General features: G+C 42.0%; 1 protein-coding gene across 2 annotated transcripts in view; it reads left to right on the top strand.

Annotated features, from left to right (window-relative positions):
• Positions 1–18,902, top strand: part of PTPN22 (protein tyrosine phosphatase non-receptor type 22) — a 118,846-nt gene extending 99,944 nt beyond the window's left edge. Inside the window, exons 15-21 of one of the 2 annotated variants that reach the window (XM_066600069.1) lie at positions 3,859–3,989; positions 5,314–5,341; positions 6,549–6,632; positions 9,258–9,367; positions 11,142–11,172; positions 13,205–13,276; positions 18,443–18,902. In XM_066600069.1, coding sequence (XP_066456166.1) covers positions 3,859–3,989; positions 5,314–5,341; positions 6,549–6,632; positions 9,258–9,367; positions 11,142–11,172; positions 13,205–13,276; positions 18,443–18,507 — 521 coding nt within the window. In that variant the 3' untranslated portion in view covers positions 18,508–18,902. The remainder of the gene's footprint in view (positions 1–3,858; positions 3,990–5,313; positions 5,342–6,548; positions 6,633–9,257; positions 9,368–11,141; positions 11,173–13,204; positions 13,277–18,442) is intronic. The other variant, XM_066600070.1, reaches the window with a different exon arrangement.
• Positions 18,903–19,121: the final 219 nt, after the last annotated feature.

The raw sequence follows: 19,121 nt of genomic DNA, 5'->3' as shown, positions 1-19,121 counted from the left end.
TAATCAATGCTCGTGCCAAATTTCCCGTTTCTATGACACCGGAAAGTGAGAAAATTACATTCCGCACGTAAAATTTGGACGGTAATTCTTTTAGCATAGAATTGAATAATAGAGTTGGGACCCATAAGATTTTCCTATTTATGACATAATCAATGCTCGTGCCAAATTTCCCGTTTCTATGACACCGGAAAGTGAGAAAATTATATTCCGCACGTAAAATTTGGACGCTAATTCTTTTGCACATAGAATTGAATAATCGAGTTGGGACCTATGAACTTTTCCTATTTATGACACAATTAATGCTCGCGCCAAATTTCATGTTTCTATGACACCGGAAAGTGAGAAAATTACATTCCACACATAAAATTTCGACGCTAATTCTTTTGCGCATAGAATTGAATAATCGAGTTGGGACCCATTAGCTTTTCCTATTTATGACATAATCAATGCTCGTGCCAAATTTCACATTTCTATGACACCGGAAAGTGAGAAAATTACATTCCGCACGTAAAATTTGGACACTAATTCTTTTGCGCATGGAATTAAATAATGGAGTTGGGACCCATTAGCTTTTACTATTTATGACATAATCAATGCTCGTGCCAAATTTCACGTTTCTATGACACCGGAAAGTGAGAAAATACATTCCGCACGTAAAATTTGGACGCTAATTCTTTTGCACATAGAATTGAATAATCGAGTTGGGACCCATTAGCTTTTACTATTTATGATATAATCAATGCTCGTGCCAAATTTCACGTTTCTATGACACTGGAAAGTGAGAAAAATACATTCCGCACGTAAAATTTGGACGCTAATTTTTTTGCACATAGAATTGAATAATCGAGTTGGGACCCATTAGCTTTTCCTATTTATGACATAATCAATGCTCATGCCAAATTTCCTGTTTCTATGACACCGGAAAGTGAAGAAATTACATTCCGCATGTAAAATTTGGACGCTAATTCTTTTGCGCATAGAATTGAATAATCGAGTTGGGACCCATTAGCTTTTCCTATTTATGACATCATCGATGCTCATGCCAAATTTTCCGTTTCTATGACACCGGAAAGTGAAAAAAGTACATTCCGCACATAAAATTTCGACGCCAATTCTTTTGCGCTAGAATTGAAAAATCGAGTTGGGACCCATTAGCTTTTCCTACTTATGACATAATCAATGCTCGTGCCAAATTTCACGTTTCTATGACACCGGAAAGTGAGAAAATTACATTCCGTACGTAAAATTTGGACGTTAATTCTTTTGCGCATAGAATTGAATAATGGAGTTGGGACCCATTAGCTTTTCCTATTTATGACATAATCAATGCTTGTGCCAAATTTCACGTTTCTGTGGCATTGAGAAGTGAGAGATTTAGATTATGTACGTTAAATTTCGACGCCAATTCTTTTGTGCTAGAATTGAATAATCGAGTTGGGACCCAATTACTTTTCCTATTTTGGAGATAATCTATGCTTCTGCCAAATTTCATGTTTCTACGACATCGGGAAGTTGGAGAACTTTTGGCGAGTCAGTCAGTCAGCGAGTGAGTGAGTGAGTGAGTGAGTCAGTCAGTCAGTGAGGGCTTTCAGCTTTATATATATAGATGGGGATACACAAATTCGAACTTGCTGCCCGTGCAGTTGCGCATTGAACTGCACAATTTTGCTAGAAAATCTGCAACACCAGAGACTAATTAGGCTGCACAATGTGAACGGTCCTCAGCAGCGCAAAAAGTACAGTAGAATGCGGAGATAACATGCAATAGCGCAAATTTTTGAACACTGAAGGTCACTCTATCGCGTGTATTTTTGCGTATACGCATGTGTGAAGCTGTCCTTAGGGGTTAAACACATGACCGTGTTAGTGGAGCTTTTTGCGGCTGTGAAGATCATAACCGCAAAAAGTAACAAAGCAAAACGATTGATTGCAAAGGTTTCGGTTTCACAAGCGTAATTATCCGGTGATAATACTTGGACTTGGCCTATCTTTTTCGCATGTAGTTTTTCACATTTTTTTGTTTAACTCACACGCAATAGTACGGAGCTTGAAAAGTCTAAAAAATGACTTTTCTGGTGGCTTTTGGTGCACAAGTGAGCAGGAAAATAGAGTATGCTGTGCTTTTTTTTTGCGTGACTGAAATGCACGGGCACAATATATGCACACGTTAACTAACCCATTTATTTCAATGAGTTCCATTCTCTGTGTATTGCATGCTCAAATTTTGCATGTGTAAATATGCTCATGTGATACCGGCCTTACTGTATATGCTTCAGATATTGTCTTTCGCGTTTCTGCTGTCTTCTGTCAGAAGCAGTGTTGTGTCTCCTTAAAGGGGTTCTGTCACTAAAAAAGAAAAATTCTATACTTATCTATTCCTTCCCCGTCAGTCTACTTACCAGATCTTCACCTCCCCCATCTTCTCCTGACTTCTGCAGTCCTGGGGGTGGTCACTTCACCTTCAGCTGCCTGATTCTTCTCCTTCCTGTGAAGTTACGTACATTTGGTTGGCACTTGGCAGTCTTCTGCCAGCCAACCGATGTACGTTATGTCACAGCTCACAGGACAGTGGGGGGACTGCCTATCTTCTTCAGAGATTGCTCATGCGATCTGTCTCTGAAATAGATTACAATTCCTTGTAACCTTCACTGACCCAGCAGGAAGGAGTTTGTGATGAGCAGCCTTCATAACAAGCTGGGCCCAGAGTGCAGTGAGGTGACCCTGGGGAACTGCAGAAGCTCAGCTAGGAGAAGATGTGCTAAGAAAACTGACAGGGAAGGAATAGGTAAGTATAGATTTTTTTTTTTAAATGACAAAACCCCTTTAAGTGGAGTACCCAAAAAGTGTGTGGGGACACCTAGGGGGTGAGTGGATCAGGGTATAGTGTCTCCCCTGATCCACTCACCCCCTAGGTGTCTCCACAGACTTTTTGGGTGCTCTCCTTAACCCTTTCCAATCCACTGTCTGGAGACATTATGATTTAAGGCTGTACAGCTCCGATATTGGAAGACGTTCGTCAGGGTTCTCTTACTGTATACTGTCAGCCTCTCTGCTGTCAGAGCCCATCCAATGTATCACCTCATGCAGCAATGGCTTTAGCCAGCAGATAGTGCCGTTGTATAATGGCAGAAAAAGAGTAAGCCCCCTAGGAAAACCAGGTAAGAAATTGGATTGGAAAGAGTTAAGGAGACACAACACCACTTCTGACCCATGTCATAGGCCCCTCACAGACTAAGCCAGAGACCTACTGCATACTGATGAGGGGTAAGCACCCAGAAACAGTCTGTATATGTATGGTTTCTGGATTGGTTTAATGTTCCCAATCATTGAGGACTTGTTATGTCACTTTGAATTGAAGGAATGCTGCCATCCAATAGATGGCGCTGTAGAGGTATTTTTCCATCTTTCTTATTTGCTGTCTTCTGTACATCTGTATATAATACAGTGATCCTCCGCTATATCGCGGTTCAATGATTGCGGTTAAGGTGCATCACAGATTTTAGACAGACCATATATAATTCTGTTTTCGAAGAGTTTTCGCTATATCATGGAATTTTGTGGTACATACAGGAAATGCAGTACGTCACTAGTGCTTGCCAACAAGAGACTGTACATGGCACATTATTGGCTGATGGAATGTGTTCTGTATCAGGCGCTGATTGGCTCACTGATCGTAGTCTGTTTACTTTTGCGATCGTTTGGCAGTTCACCCGGCAGATTGATGTGTGTAAATATAGCGCCGCTACTTCGCTGATTTTCACGTATCGTGGGGGTCTCTGGAACGTAACCGCCGCGATAGACGAGGGATCACTATATTACTACTTTCTTAATCCCACTTCTCTTCCGTCTTGTTTCCAGTAACTGAGCGGCCGCAGGACTCTTCTATATTGCAGCCAACGGTTCCCAGCTTAAGAATCGGCACATCCTTGGAGTGGGGGGGTGTACCCCAATGTAAGATGGATGATTTCCAGCACTTCGCACGCAGCAAGGTACGAATTATTGTTACAGATTTTAAGGTATGCATGTAATAATTTAGGAAATGATAGGAGGACACAGTAGAGTTCTGCACTGGAGGTACAGCCTCTTTGTTAACACTGCTTTATTTTAACCCCGTAAGTACCCATGGGGTGGTTTTACTGCCCTATTTTTTCCTTTAATTACCAATTTTTTTTGCTGCATTTTTTTCCTAACTTTTTTTTTCTGTTTTATTAGGGGTAAAATGCTAAAGAAAATGATTTTTTTAAATTTATAGTTTATTTTTAAAATTAGTATATTCACGCTAAAATAAAGTACAGGAATGGGTTCCTCATTTTGTTTTGGATGTTTTGATACATAGTTTGTATAGTCTCGGATAACGGTCTATATGGCAATGGTTTTGGTTGGCGTCGGCGGTGGGTCAATTTTATTTTGACTATTCAAACTCCATGCTGTTGCGTGCAAGTGTGAAAAAAACAGCGGGAGGATAGGTGCTGCCCTATCTTTCTCGCATGTAGAAAAACTGAGGGCGTATTCACACAACGTATTCCTCATTAGTATTTGTAACCTAAAACCAGAAGTGGGTCCAAAATACGGAAGAAATGTGAATTTTTCCATTATACGTTCTCTCTGTATGTTCCACTTCTGGTTTTGGCTCACAAAATACTGATGAAAAATACCCCCGTGTGAACGAGCCCTAGTGCGAGAAAGATAGGGCCAGTTGTATTAACACACGAGAATCCTGCTAGTTGATGGAGAGAATTGGAATATCTAGACATAGCGGTTAGGTTGCCCCTCAGTCATCTTTTTTCCAAAATAACCCCAATTTTGACAACCTGTCTTTGTTCTTCTATTGTGTGAAGAAATACGCTCATGTGAACGAACCGATTTAAATAAATTGTTTCTTCTCACTGCATATTACACGTGCAAAAATTGTATGGATGAGCCCTTAGGCCGCTTTCACACGCTACAAATCGTATGTATGTGAAAGCCATGCTGTCCTGTGGGTTCCTTCACATTCGCAATGTTTTCACTGATGCTAGACATTACATTCACAAAGCAGTTAACGCAAGACAGACATACACCTACCCTAAAGATACCCCAACTCCAGGCCACTACAGGAGTGGTTCAATCTGATATCGTAGCCCTTGGACCCCTGGTCTAATGTATGCAGTAAGTCTATAAGAACAGACACCTATATTATATGTATATAACATCAATAACAAAATGATTAATATATCATTCATTATTTGTTTCTTTAACCCCAATAATAATGTCACACTACATGCTTTTCTGCAGTCTTTTAACATTTGTTGTTTTTCTTCCTTATCATTTTAGAGTGTAAAAGTGAGAGGATCAAAGTTGGGTAAGTTTATTAGTCACTAAATTCAATTTTGTAATATTTTGTCAAAGATCAATGTCAGGGCGGTCTCACATCTGTGTTGGAGCCTCTATCGGAGATTCTATCACAGATGCAGAAGAAAAAGCACTGCAGGGCAGTGCAGGAGATCTCTCTCCTCTCGCTCCCCTGCCCCTCTCCATTGAGATAAAACAGCAGCCGATCAGCAGTGAACGGCAGCTGTGTTATCTCAATGGAGAGGGGTGGGGGAGCAAGAGGAGAGAAATCTCCTGCACTGCCCTGCCCCCCTTCTGGCCGCTCTGTGAGTGAGTCAGCTCTGCTAGCTCCCATGCAGGAGCACGGGAGCGAGGAAACACAGGGACGAGTGTCAGGCATCGTTTGCCCGACATTCGTCCCATGTAAACAGAGCTTTACAAACACTAGTGTAAACAGAGCTTTGAAGGGGTAGTCTAATGAAAATAAATGATCCCCTATCTACAGGATAACATGCTGCTCGCTGGGGGTCTGACAGCTGGAATCCCCACCAATCTTGAGAACGGGGGTCCAAAATGTGGTAGCAGTTGCATATTTGCACAACTGCTCCATTCATTGCAATGAGACCGACAGAGAAAGCCAAGTACCTGAACTCAACTATCTCCATTGATCCCACTGAAATTCATGGAGTGGTGGTGTCCATGTATGAACACCATGGCTTTCACTGCAGCATGCTCCAGACCCTCATTCTCTGTATCCATGCTCCCAGAATTCGGAGACCCACCAATATTTAAGTTTTCTGCTATCTTGTGGATAGGGGATAACAATTTTGTAAAACAACTCGTTTAATGGACTTTTCCAAGACATTTGCTATTGATGACCTATCCTCAGAATAGGTCATCAACAGTTGATTGGCACGGATCCGCCACTCGGGGTTGTCACTGATGAGCTGATCCCTGGTACCCCTGTTAGTGCAGATAATGCTGTCAACATTGCAGTGGCTCAATATGATACCACTGGCACAGCTCCAATTGAATTTAGCGCTGCACGTACTGTCAGCAGACCCGGTCACCAGCTGGAATCACAAGCATTGGTTACCTGACAAACCCTTTTTTTTTACACAAGTTGCTTGAATTTTATTAAACTACCCTACGAATCCCAGAAAGACCTTTAACATAGTATACGATTTCTATTGTTCACATTTTTATACTAAAACAAAAATATTGCTTCTATATCCTAGAAAAAGCACAGAATAGATCACCTTCTCCACCTCCCCTACCAGAAAGAACTGAGAACTCTTATATCATTGCGGATGAAGCTTGCTGTAAGTATAAAAGCATGTGACATTATTGTAATACATGCTGCTTTTTAATCTATAGTAATCATGAAATAATATTTTTTATATGGTAATTTTTTAACCCCTTCTCCACCCGGCACCATAATACCACTAGCACAGCTAGCATACATTTCGCATGAGTTATCATATTATTCTAGCACAACAATGGCACAGGCTCAGGCGCTGTGCCCACACCATCACTTGTAAGGGTCAGCTGTATTATACAGCTGGAATCTTCACTATGGCCATTTAACCACTTAAATACCATAGTAAATGTTGACCTAGCATCTAGGTGGATAACAGAGGGAGTGGGTTCCTCTGTCAGTCCATCAGCTCTTCATGATAACAATGACCTCCTGGTCTGCCATGACTGTAAAATCTAGAAATACTGATAATACACCACAATGCAGAAGTATTGCAATGTATTATATGAGCAATCAGATCTCATGTTCAACTCCCTACTGGGTTGGAAAATAATAAACACTTTTTTGTAAATTACATAGTCCTTTATCATTGTGAAAAAAAAAATTATCTTTAAAAATTACATAATTGGTATCATCACATTCATAACGACCCATACAATAAAATGATCACAATTTATCAAAGGCACTGCTAGAAGTAGGGATCCAGGAGAACATTAAAAGCATGTGAAGTTATTGTAATACATGCTGCTTTTTAATCTATTGTAATCATGAAATAATAATTTTTATATTGTAAAAGTAAAAAAAAATTTACACCTTTTCAACCCGGCACCATAATACTACTTCAAGGAGATCCACGGAGAACAAGGGCCTATAGAAGATCAGAGAAAGCCTAGTAAATCAGGTCCTCCTGTGAGCAATACAGAAAACCGGGATGATGGGTATCTTGGAAGAGCAATGGAGAAGAGAACTTATAATATAATAACCCTTCCCGCAGCAGCTTTTTTTTTTTCGTTTTCATTTTTCCATCTCCACTTTCAAAAATTCTTAACTTTATTTTTTCAGCAACAAACCTGCATAAAGGCTTGCTTTTTTGTGGGATGAGTTGAAGTTGTCAGTATGACCAAACTTAGAAATGGACAAGACATGCAGAGCCTTAGTTTCTTTTGTATCTGCTTAAGACAGAGGTACACAACTTTCTCCCATCTGAGGGCCACATTGAATTACTGAACCACTTCCAAGGGCTGCAGGGGTATTCCCATCTGAGACATTTATGGTATATCCTAAGTATATATCATAATAAATCAAAGTAAGTTCCACTTCCAGAACACTCACCTATTGGGAGAATGGGGGTCACTCTCCCCCCAAATCGGCACTCCAGAGAAGAGAAGATAATGCATGTGGCTCTCTCCATTGTCGATAATGAATGTCGAGGTAACAGCCCTACAAACTACAATGGAGGGAGCTGCATGTATATACGATGCCTCTAACTCATCTACTCATTCCTGGAGTGCCAAACGGGTCAAGAGACTTTATTTTCCTGATATATAAGGTGCTCAGACATGGCTACATGCACCCTTAGTACTTGTCTAGGTCCCCTATATATTAGGATACATACTAAAGGTGCACTGTGTAGTAATGTCTTGGTCCCTATATATTAGGATATGGCTGCGCAGTGCAACCTTAGTACTTGTCCTAATATATAGGGACCCAGACATGGCTACACAGTGCACCCTTAGTACTTGTCCTAATATATAGGGACCCAGACATGGCTACACAGTGCACCCTTAGTACTTGTCCTAATATATAGGGACCCAGACATGGCTTCACAGTGCACCCTTACCACTTGTTCTAATGTATAGGGACCCAGACATGGCTACACAGTGCAACCTTACCACTTGTCCTACTATATAGGGGACCCAGACATGGCTACACAGTGCACCCTTAATACTTGTCCCAATATATAGGGGACCCAGACATAGCTACACAGTGTACCCTTAATACTTGTCCTAATATATAGGGAACTCAGACATGACTACACAGTGCACCCTTAGTGCTTGTCCTAATATATAGGAACCCAGACATGGCTACACAGTGCACCCTTAGTACTTGTCCTAATATATAGGGACCCAGACATGGCTACATAGTGTACTTTTAGTACTTGTCCTAATATATAGGGGACCCAGACATGGCTTTATAGTGCACCTTTAGTACTTGTCCTAATATATAGGGGACCCAGACATGGCCACACAGTGCACCCTTAGTACTTGTCCTAATATATAGAGGACCCAGACATGGCTACACAGTGCACCCTTAGTACTTGTCCTAATATATAGAGGACCCAGACATGGCTACACAGTGCACCCTTAGTACTTGTCCTAATATATAGAGGACCCAGACATGGCTACATAGTGTACTTTTAGTACTTGTCCTAATATATAGGGGACCCAGACTTGGCTTTATAGTGCACCTTTAGTACTTGCCCTAATATATAGGGGACCCGTGTGGCACCTGGGTTGCAAATTGCGCACTTGTGGCTTAAAAAAATATTCAAAACAAGCAGAAAGAATTGTGAAAATTATTTTTAATAATGTTCCCTTTGAGATATTTGAATGTTTAAAATGCGCCTATTGAACAACGCTTTGTAGTGTGCCTGCTGTTTAGACCTAAAACATAGGCTCTACCTTTTCAGATGTAGAAAGCATTGTTCCCGAAATCCCTGAGCCCTTACATCTCATGGAAACAGAAATCAGTGGCTCCATGCCATCTTCAGAGCCGCAGCAACAAATTACCAGGAAAAAGGTAATGAGCACTTAGAAAGCAGCAACCTGAGTGTTCAAAGACTTCTGTCTACAGCTTCCTTTCATTTAAAGAACCTGCATTTTCACATTTATATGGTAATTAACTATTAAGTGTGATAAGCCATTGCACTGAGGTAATAGTACTAAACCCGGCGGTAGTTTCTTTACAAGCATACCAATAAATGATGGGTAAAATATTGTCATCTCTACATCATCAGTCACGCTAAATATTTTCTCCCTCATTAATTGAGATTTTCATGACAAGTCACAAGACATAGTTTAATCTCCCAATATACAGTCTATAGATAAAGACCAGGTAGCACGGTGTCTCAGTGATTAGAACTGTTGTCTTGCGGCATTGGGGTCCTGGATTCAAATTGACTAAGGGCAATATCGGCATGGAGTTTCTATGTCCTACTTGTGTTTGAATGGGTTTCCTCTCATGCTCCAAATATATATTACGGCTGCCTTCCAAGATGCACAAATCGTGCAAAAATATGAAACCCATTCTTTTGAATAAGTTAATTCACATTAGCGAATTTTTCCTGCATCGCACCGCAATCTGATGCTATGCAGGAAACATCGCAGCATGTCCTATCTTTCTGTGAGGTCGCCCATTGTATTCAATGGGACCAGTGGCAGCCTCAATGAAAGCAATGGGAGAACTCCATGATCCCCTGCTGTGGCTGTGACAGCGGAGTTGGGGATTCCCTTCATCCCCATAGTGATGCAAGGCTGTTTTCACATGAAACCGCCTTGCATCTACCAGGCTTTCACATGGTGGCAAGTGCGAAATCGGGATGTGAATCACGGCCTGATATCGCGCTCGCCAGTGTGAAGGAGCCCTAAGGCAGCTTTTACATGGTCCGGAATTACCTTGCATTACGCCCCCAAATACACACCAAAAATGTTCAAGTCCTATTGTGGATTCTGATGTGGAATTGTTGGCAGACTTAAGCCATTTTCAATTTTGCATCAAAATTGGCATGGAGATGTGCAGATTTTGGTGTGGAATTTACCGTGACTTGAGGTGCATCCTGAGGGCTAATTCTGCCTGTGTGAAAGTTCCCCAATAGGTCAATTTAGGTTGTGAGCTCCCATGGGAACAGGCAGCAGTCTAATAGCTTATTTGTGCACGCGTTAGCACATGCAAAATATGTGTACATTGCACAGAGAATAGAAGCCATTGTTTTCAATGGGTGCTCTCTCACTTTTGCTTTTGTGCGCACAAAAAAAAGAAAAGACCATCACTATAGGTATTCTCGTCCGTTAATTGTAATGGCGAAAAAAGATAGGACCTGCCCTCCCATAGTGGATACTACATGCGGGAAAGATCAGGCGGCACCTATGTTCCCACTTCTTTTTTTCCAACTCCTGCACCCTGGTGCGGAATTTGAAAAGCCGGCAAAGGAGACGAAATTCTCCTCATTCAGGCGCTACCACTCTCTGTGCCGGCAAGCATAGTAGCGCATACACTCGTCTGCAACCACCCGTAATATGTGGGGCTGAAAGCTCCTTGATTGCTGATGGGCCACTCACATCTGTGTTTCCTACACATGTATATTATACCCGTGGGTAAAAACACTGCATGCCCTATTTTGGTGTGTAATATGTGTAATACACACCAATATAGGCTATGGGGATATTTAAAAATATACATGTTACATGCTCATTTGCTGTGTACTGCATATTAAGAGGGTGTGAATGAGCTATAATTATACTTACATTCCATTTTTATTTATGTTATCAATTGTAACCTTTTTTTCAATTTACAGAGTCTGAGATTGTTGAGAAATGTGAAAAAAAGTAAGTCTAAAATGTAAAGGATCTGAAAAGGTTGCATTTTATTTTTTGTGCTACAGTGTAGATATTAGTGTAAACATAAATGATATTGCTGCACACTCAGTACATGGCTTTACAAGGATTCTCTACGACTGGGGTTCCCTGTTCTAGTGATCGTTTGGGCCCCCACTGATCTAATGAATATGACCTATTTTGTAAATGGTAATCTCTGGAATCTCCTATTAAAGCGGTTGTCAAAATGTAATGGCAGGTGCACTGTACTTCTTGGTTGCTGCTGACCAGGACATGTGACTGCTGCAGCCAATCACTGGCTACAGCAGTGACCTTCTACAGTCAGTGATTGGCTGCAGTAGTCACATGATCTGGTTACCAGCAACCTGTAAGTGCTGAGTGGCTGTGGAGCAATTTTAGGTAATGGGAATACCCCTTTAGCAAGGAGAAGCTGAAATATAGGGAATTGTGTTTGGGGTCTTTACAAAAAGAAGTTTAAAGGAGTTTGCCATGCAAAATACTATTAGTGACCTATCCTTTGATCTGCCGGGGTCTGCCACTTGGGGCCCAGGCTGATCAGCTGATCAGGCACCCAATGTCAAGGACCTTGGCCCTGTTGATACAGCGCTGTGCTCCATTGTTGTCCTTGTCTCTGCTGACAGCAGAAATCAGGTGACCACTGGCAGCCAGAGGCTGCAGCATCACTATTTGGAAGTCCTGGTAGCATGTCACCCAGGATGTGAGTGCCATGATGCCAGGAGAATGAACTGTGATGCTTCGACCTCTGAATGGCAGACAGCAGTCACCTAACTTCCACTGTAGCAATGAAAAAATGTATATTTTTTAACATTTTTTTAAAAAGTTGTAAAAAAAACAAACCTATATGAGTTTGGTAATGATGTAATCATACTGACCCTCAGAATTAATTTATTATTTATACTGCGTGGTGAACACCATTATAAAAAAATGTTTTAAAAAGCCAGAATTGCAGATTTTGTTTATTATGCCTGTAGAAAAAATGGAATAAAAAGCAATCAAAATGTTATATGTTCCCAAAAATTGGGATACGTGCAGACGAGAGTTCATAGAGTTCTGTTGATGGAAAATAAAAATGCTTTAGCTCTTGGAATGCAGCAACGCAAATCTTAAAAAAAAGAAAGTGTTTTGTGTATAAAAATAGCAAACCATAGAAGAACTACCGTATATACTCTAGTATTAGCCGACCCGAGTATAAGCCGAGTCAATAAGTTTTACCACAAAAAACTAGTAAAACTTATTGACTCGAGTATAAGCCTAGCTATACTCCAGAATATACTAGGTAAAGAAAAAAATGCAATACTCACCTACCAGCCGGCGTCTGTGTCCCCGGCGGTGCAGCAAGCTGCTTAAGAATTCCCCCGCCGTCAGCGCTGTGTAACTGCTGTGATTGGCTCAAGCGCCAGCCAATCACAGACGGCTCTTGGTAAACCAATCACAGCCATTCAGTGATGTCATCCACTGAATGATCGAGTGCCGGCTGTGATTGGCTCGCACTCTATCCAATCACAGCGCTTACCTACACAGCGCTGATGGCGGGGGAATTCAAAACTGAGCAGGGAGATGACAATGGGGAGAATTCTCAAGCAGCTTTCTGCACCGCCGGGGAGACCATCGCCCCGGGGACACAGACGCAGGCTGGGAGGTGAGTATGGAGGTTTTTTTTTTTACCCAGTATACATTCGAGTATAGCTCGGCTTATACTCGAGTAAATACGTTTTCTCATTTTTTTGTGGTAAAACTTGTTGACTTGGCTTATACTCGGGTGGGTTAATACTCGAGTATATACGGTAACTAATTTGGGTATTTTCGCAATGTGGAAGATAGATGTGCCTTTGAAATGAAATTTAGATTACTTTGTATTGTAAAGAATAGCAACAAAATAGCAGAATACGCATTCGCAATGCATGTTACAATGTAGCTTAATGTGCTTATATGATGAGCTGCTGTTGAAGACCATTTCTAGCTCTGCAGGTCTGAAATAAAATGTTTTTTTTTCTTTTAATAGACGTTTGCAGCTTGGCAAAAAACGAATCTGCATCTTCTCAGTCAAGTCATCCCCTCTCATTTTTACATTTTGGTAATTTTATAAAAATTCATTTTGCTATTCATTGCGCATTTATATGTTGTGAAGATATTCTGCAGCCCAGAATAGAGATTGTTACCATTCACATCAGTCCCCAAAGGTTCTCACAATCTGCAGTATTTTCCATATCCGAGACACATACATTTCATAGAGCGCCAATTAAGCTATCAGTAGGTTCTTAAAGTGTGGGAGGGAACCCGCATAAATACAGAGAAATGTTACAAACTAAACTCAGATGTTGCCTTTAGTCTGATACAAACCCAGGCTGCGAGGTGGCAGTGCCAACCACCGAGCACAATTGCTTCATATTTCTCGAAAAACTCAATACATGGAAAATTGGGTGTAGAGACAAATTGTAATCACATCTTAGCCACTGAAGGACTGCCATAGACTAAAAACATCCAGGCAGTCAGAGAATCCCCATACAGCCCACCTACTCAGCTCAGATCACAGAGCTTTGCCTGGAGATCAATTAGCATGATATCCAGGTATGTGATGGCTGTAATAGCCAGTCATAGGAAGAAAGAACTGCAGTGCCCTCTACCTCCATTTCAGAAGTCGGGCAGCTCATCTGCGGGCTTCCCTGTATGCAGCTCTGTGACCCAGCTGTTCCAAGAGAACTGAAGTCACAGAGCTTTGCCCAGAGACCCACAGAGACTCATCACTATGGTCTTCTGGGCATGTGATGGCATCGACAGCAAGACACAGCAATCAGAATAAAGTTTAATCGTAAATAAGAAACTTTTATAACAGTTTTGATTATGGCCGTGAGAATTTTCGCAGCCGGACCCGATCCTAGCGTCTGCAGAGAGCAGAGCGTCACTCACCTGCTCCGGCTCTTTCATGTGCCGGCTGCGAGCCCCGTACAGAAATAGAGCATGCCGCGATTTGTTTGCCGCGGCCGTTTGCCTAGGATTGTGTTTGCTAACGCAATTCTATGGCAGCTTCCACGGGCGGAAATTCAGCAGGAAATCCCGCAGCGGAATTTCCGCCCGTCTGCAGGCGGCCTATCTTCCTCTCCTCAGCCTGTCAGGGAGGCAGATAGGAATGTATATTACACCCACAGTAGGGTATGTTCACATGTCAGAATCCAACACAGATTTTCTGCATGGATTTCGCAAATAAGGGCTCAGTCAGACAAGCTTTTTTTTGTGCAAAAAAAATTTCCACCACACATGTTCAAAATGTGCATGACCGAAGCTCCGTGCCCATTGCTTTCGATGGGGCCAGCTCTACTGCCGCCCCATTGAAAGCAATGGGATGCAGGCAACCCTCGCAGTGATTTTCAGGGAAGGGCTTGAAATATAAGCCCTTTCTGAAAATCATCCCTAGCTAGTGTAAGAAATAAAATATATACATTACCTCTCCGCCACTGTCGGGGCTCTGGCGCGTCTTCTCGCTGGCTCCCCGGCACTGTTCCGAAGCACTTTCCCCTGGCTGGGGATTTAAAAATCCCCGCCTTCTGAAAGTCTGATTGGCTGAGCGCTCAGCCATTCATTGAATGACAGCTGAGCGCTGCCTGTGATTGGTCACAGCACTCAGCCAATCATAATTCCATGAATGGCTAAGTGCTGCCTCTGATTGGCTGAGCGCTGTGACCAATCACAGGCAGTGCTCAGCTTTCATTCAATGAATGGCTGAGTACTGCCTGTGATTGGCTGAGCGCTCAGCCAATCAGACCCAGCACTTTCAGGAGGCGGGGATTTTTAAATCTGCAGCCAGAAGAAAGTGCTTCAGAACAGTGTCGGGGAGCCAGAGAGAAGACGCGCCAAAGCCCTGACAGCGGCGGAGAGGTGATGTGTGTGTGCGTGTATATGTTTTTTTTTTTTTTTACAGCAGCTAGAGATGATTTCCAGGGAAGGGCTTATATTTCAAGCGCTTCTCCGAAAATCACAGTGGGGTTTGCCTGCATCCCATTGCTTTTAATGGGCCGGCTGTAGCAGTGGCGGCATTAATCACCCTCACTGTCAGAAAGTTTTTTTCTAATCTCTAATTTGTGTCTCCTCCCTTTCAGTTTCATCCCATTGCTTCTAGTCTTTCCTTGTACAAATGAGAATAGAGCTGATCCCTCTGCACTGTGACAGACCTTCAGATATTTGTAGACAGCTATTAAGTCTTCTCTCAGCCTTCTTTTTTGCAAGCTAAACATTCCCAGATCCTTTAACCATTCTCACCATCTTGGTAACTCTTCTCTGAACTTGCTCCAGTTTGTCTATGTCTTTTTCAAAGTGGGGTGCCCAGAACTGGATACATTATTCCAGATGATGTCTGACCAAGGAAGAGTAGAGGGGGATAATTACCTCAGGTGATCTAGACTCTATGCTTCTCTTGTGTTGCCGGCAAATTTGATCCGTTTCCCATTAATTCCCTCCTCCAGATCATTTATAAAAATGTTGAACAGCACTGGGTGTAGGACAGAGCCTTGTGGTACCCCACTTGATACATTCTTCCATTTGGATTTGCAGCCATTTATGACCACTCTTTGAGTACGATCACTCAGCAAGTTCTGAATCCACCTAACAGTTGCCTTGTCAATCCCATATTTAGTCATTTTTTCAATAAGTATGGCATGAGATACTTTGTAAAATGCTTTACTAAAGTCAAGATATACTATATCTAGCGCATTTCCCTGATCAACCCAGTCTGTGATACTGTCAAAGAAGGAAATTAGATTAGTCTGGCATGACTTGTTTGTTACAAACCCATGCTGGCTCTGGTTAATTACTCTCTTTTTATCCAAGCACTTGCATACATGCTGTTTAATAGTTTGTTCAAAGATCTTTGCCGGTATAGAAGTCAGGCTCACAGGCCTGTAGCTTCCTGGATCCACCTGCTTACCTTTTTTGACTATAGGGACAACATTTGTCCTTTTCCAATCTTCTGGGACTTCTCTTATTCTCCAGAAATTTTTAAAGATTATGGCGAGTGGCCCAGCAATTACCTCTGCTGGGTTATCCAGGGTATTAGTATCCTGGGATGCAATTCATCTGGACCTTGAGACTTGAATTCATTTAAGTTAGCTATGTGTTCCCTCACCATCTCTCTGCTTATAGATAGCCTGCATTCTTTTATTACCCAATAGCAAAGGGAAGATCAGTTGATGTTATATCTACTTTCTGAAAGAAAACACATATGAAATAGGAATTTTAAAGTTCGGCCTTCGCAACATCATTCTTAACCAATTCACCATTTTCACCCTGTAAGCATCCAATAGCATGTTTGACTTTTCTTTTTGCTTTGACATACCCCTAAAATCCTTTTTTATTGCTTTTGGCCTCTGTTGCAAGCCTCAATTCATTATTACGTTTATCTTTTCTGACACTTGCCCTACAGTTTCTGCAGACCGCATTATATTCTTCTGTAGATATTCCACCCACTTTCCATTTGATAAACATATTTAAAATTTACTTCCAATTTGCTTTAATTCCTATGATATACTGAAGGCCGGCTGCATATGACTGATTCCGGATGCTGGATCCAGCAGCGAAATTCAACCCTGTACCCGGCTGGTGACCCTGCGTACCTGTCAGTTGTTTTCATTACCTGTGCTGCTTATGGTCTGAACGTCTCACCATAGGACATGGGCAATACAGATTTTCCCACGACCTGTCTGCAGTGTTAAATGTGGATGGTCAGACAGCTTCCATTGAATTCACTGGAAGCCATCTATGCAGACACCGCGCTAAGGCCCCCTGCACGCTGTAGAGCCGGAATCCGCTGCTCCTACCTCGTCTGTCGCCAGGTAATCTGTACTGCAGATGGATCTGGCGGCTTGACATCAGGCATACATAGTATAGATTTTTTTTCTTTCTACGATGACGCGGAATTTGCGACCTGTCCGCAATCTTTATTGTGGACGGGCCGCGGATTGGACGGCTTCTATTGACTTGGAAGCCATCCGTGTGGATTCCGCAGAAAAATTGAGCATGCTGCGATTTTTCCTCCGCTTGCGGAAACCGCAATTGGTTTCCTCAAGTGTGGAGGAAGAATCGATTTCCCATAGCATGCTATGGCCGCTATGTGCTGCGGATCCGTGGTGTGGACGCCCCCTGCAGCTTCCATTGCAAATATCCACCCATGGGTGTGTGGTCTGTGTTCTGTGGAGCTAATGTAAATCTATGTATCTATCCACATGGTCGTATTTTTCACAGCTGTTTTACGAGTACGCAGCATAACCAGTTTTTCCCGTATTTACCTCCATATTGCTATTCTTTTCTATTGTAAAAATACGGATCAATATTAGCCCAGTAGAAAATAAAATATACGGAGGCAAATACAGATCAGTTACTGATGACATACAGTTGCAATGTCATATGTAACACGTCTATAATATGGGAATCAGGTGACTGCTTCAACCAATGAGAGGCTGCAGCATTACGTTTTTGAACTTCTGGCATCATGGTGCTCAAGATTTGAGCGCCGATGCTAGGAGAACGGGCAGTGATGTTGCAGCCTTTCACTGGCTGCAGCGATGACCTGATTTGCTGTGACATTATCTGTCACAGCAATCACCAAGACCGCAGTGGGCAGTCTGAGGTCCAAGACCGCAGAAACCACTGCTCCGACCCCTGAATAGCGGTCGACAGTTGGAACTGCAAAAGCAGCTCTCATTAATATCAATAGTGGTTGTGTCTGCAGTGGCTTCCACTCCAATCCCTGTGTGTTGTGGCGCTGACAGCAGGCGCCTGATCAGCTGATCGGCCGGAGTTCCCAGTGGTGGAATCCAGCTGATCAACTATGGATGATCTATCCTAGGGATAGGTCATAAATAGTATTTTGCATGTATGGAAAACACCTTTAAATTTCTTTGTGTAAAGAACCTGAACACAACTTCCTGTATCTCAGCTCCCTGAAGCGGAGGATGCAGGATATTAGACTTTTTTTTGTTAAAGGAGTTTTTCCATTACCTAAAATTGCTCCACAGCCACTCTGTACTTCCTGGTTGCTGCTGACCAGGACATGTGACTGCTTCAGCCAATCACTGACCACATCAATAACCTTCTATAGCCATTGATTGGCTGCAGCAGTTACATGTCCTGGTCATCAGCAACCAGGAAGTACAGAGTGGCTGTGGAGCAATTTTAGGTAATGGGAAAACCCCTTTAAATAAATTTTCCCCCATAATTATTGTGTACTAACACTGCTTTTGACTATTTTCAGGTTTTGGTAATCGATTTGCGAAGCCAAAGGGACCTAGAAAACCACCATCAACTTGGAACATATAAAGAACATTGGCACATTATCCTGAAGTCTAAACGCAAACACATTAATAAATCTGCCCCAATGTGCTACAATTGTATTTATTATGAGATACCCAATTTTTTTGTACATTCATGACGTTATTCCTGACTTTTCACTTTATCCCTTAGAACTCTTGTATGCCATGATTGTGCATGAAGTCCAATGGAAACATGTTGTGGCATATTAAACCTAGACTTTTACATTGCAAAGTTGCTCATAACTCCAGGTCTTAGATATTTTGGCTGGACCATTCAAAATACTTTTTGCCAATGTAAATGCATTATATGACCAAAAGTATGTGAACACCTGACTGTATAATATTTTCATTTAACTTGTTTTAAAAATGAGTATAACTAATACTAACATCTTTATTAAAACAGGTGTGCATCTTTATTTTTGGCCCTTGTAATATACATTCTTGGAAAAAAAAAATTGCACCCCTACAAAAAGCTGTCGTTTTTCTGTAAAACGCGGCATGCAGTTACATCTCAGACAGATATGCAAATTATTAGAGTTGTGGCATGATTAGATGAAGGGTTTTGCCACCTGAGGCCCTAAAAATGGGTTCTCCCTTGGCCTATAAAAGGCTCTCAGAGGC

This window comes from Eleutherodactylus coqui, chromosome 4, assembly GCF_035609145.1.
Source record: "Eleutherodactylus coqui strain aEleCoq1 chromosome 4, aEleCoq1.hap1, whole genome shotgun sequence".
Taxonomy (NCBI): Eukaryota; Metazoa; Chordata; class Amphibia; order Anura; family Eleutherodactylidae; genus Eleutherodactylus; species Eleutherodactylus coqui.
The sequence above is the reverse complement of the archived record's forward strand: the minus strand, read 5'-3'. Positions and strand labels throughout refer to the sequence as shown.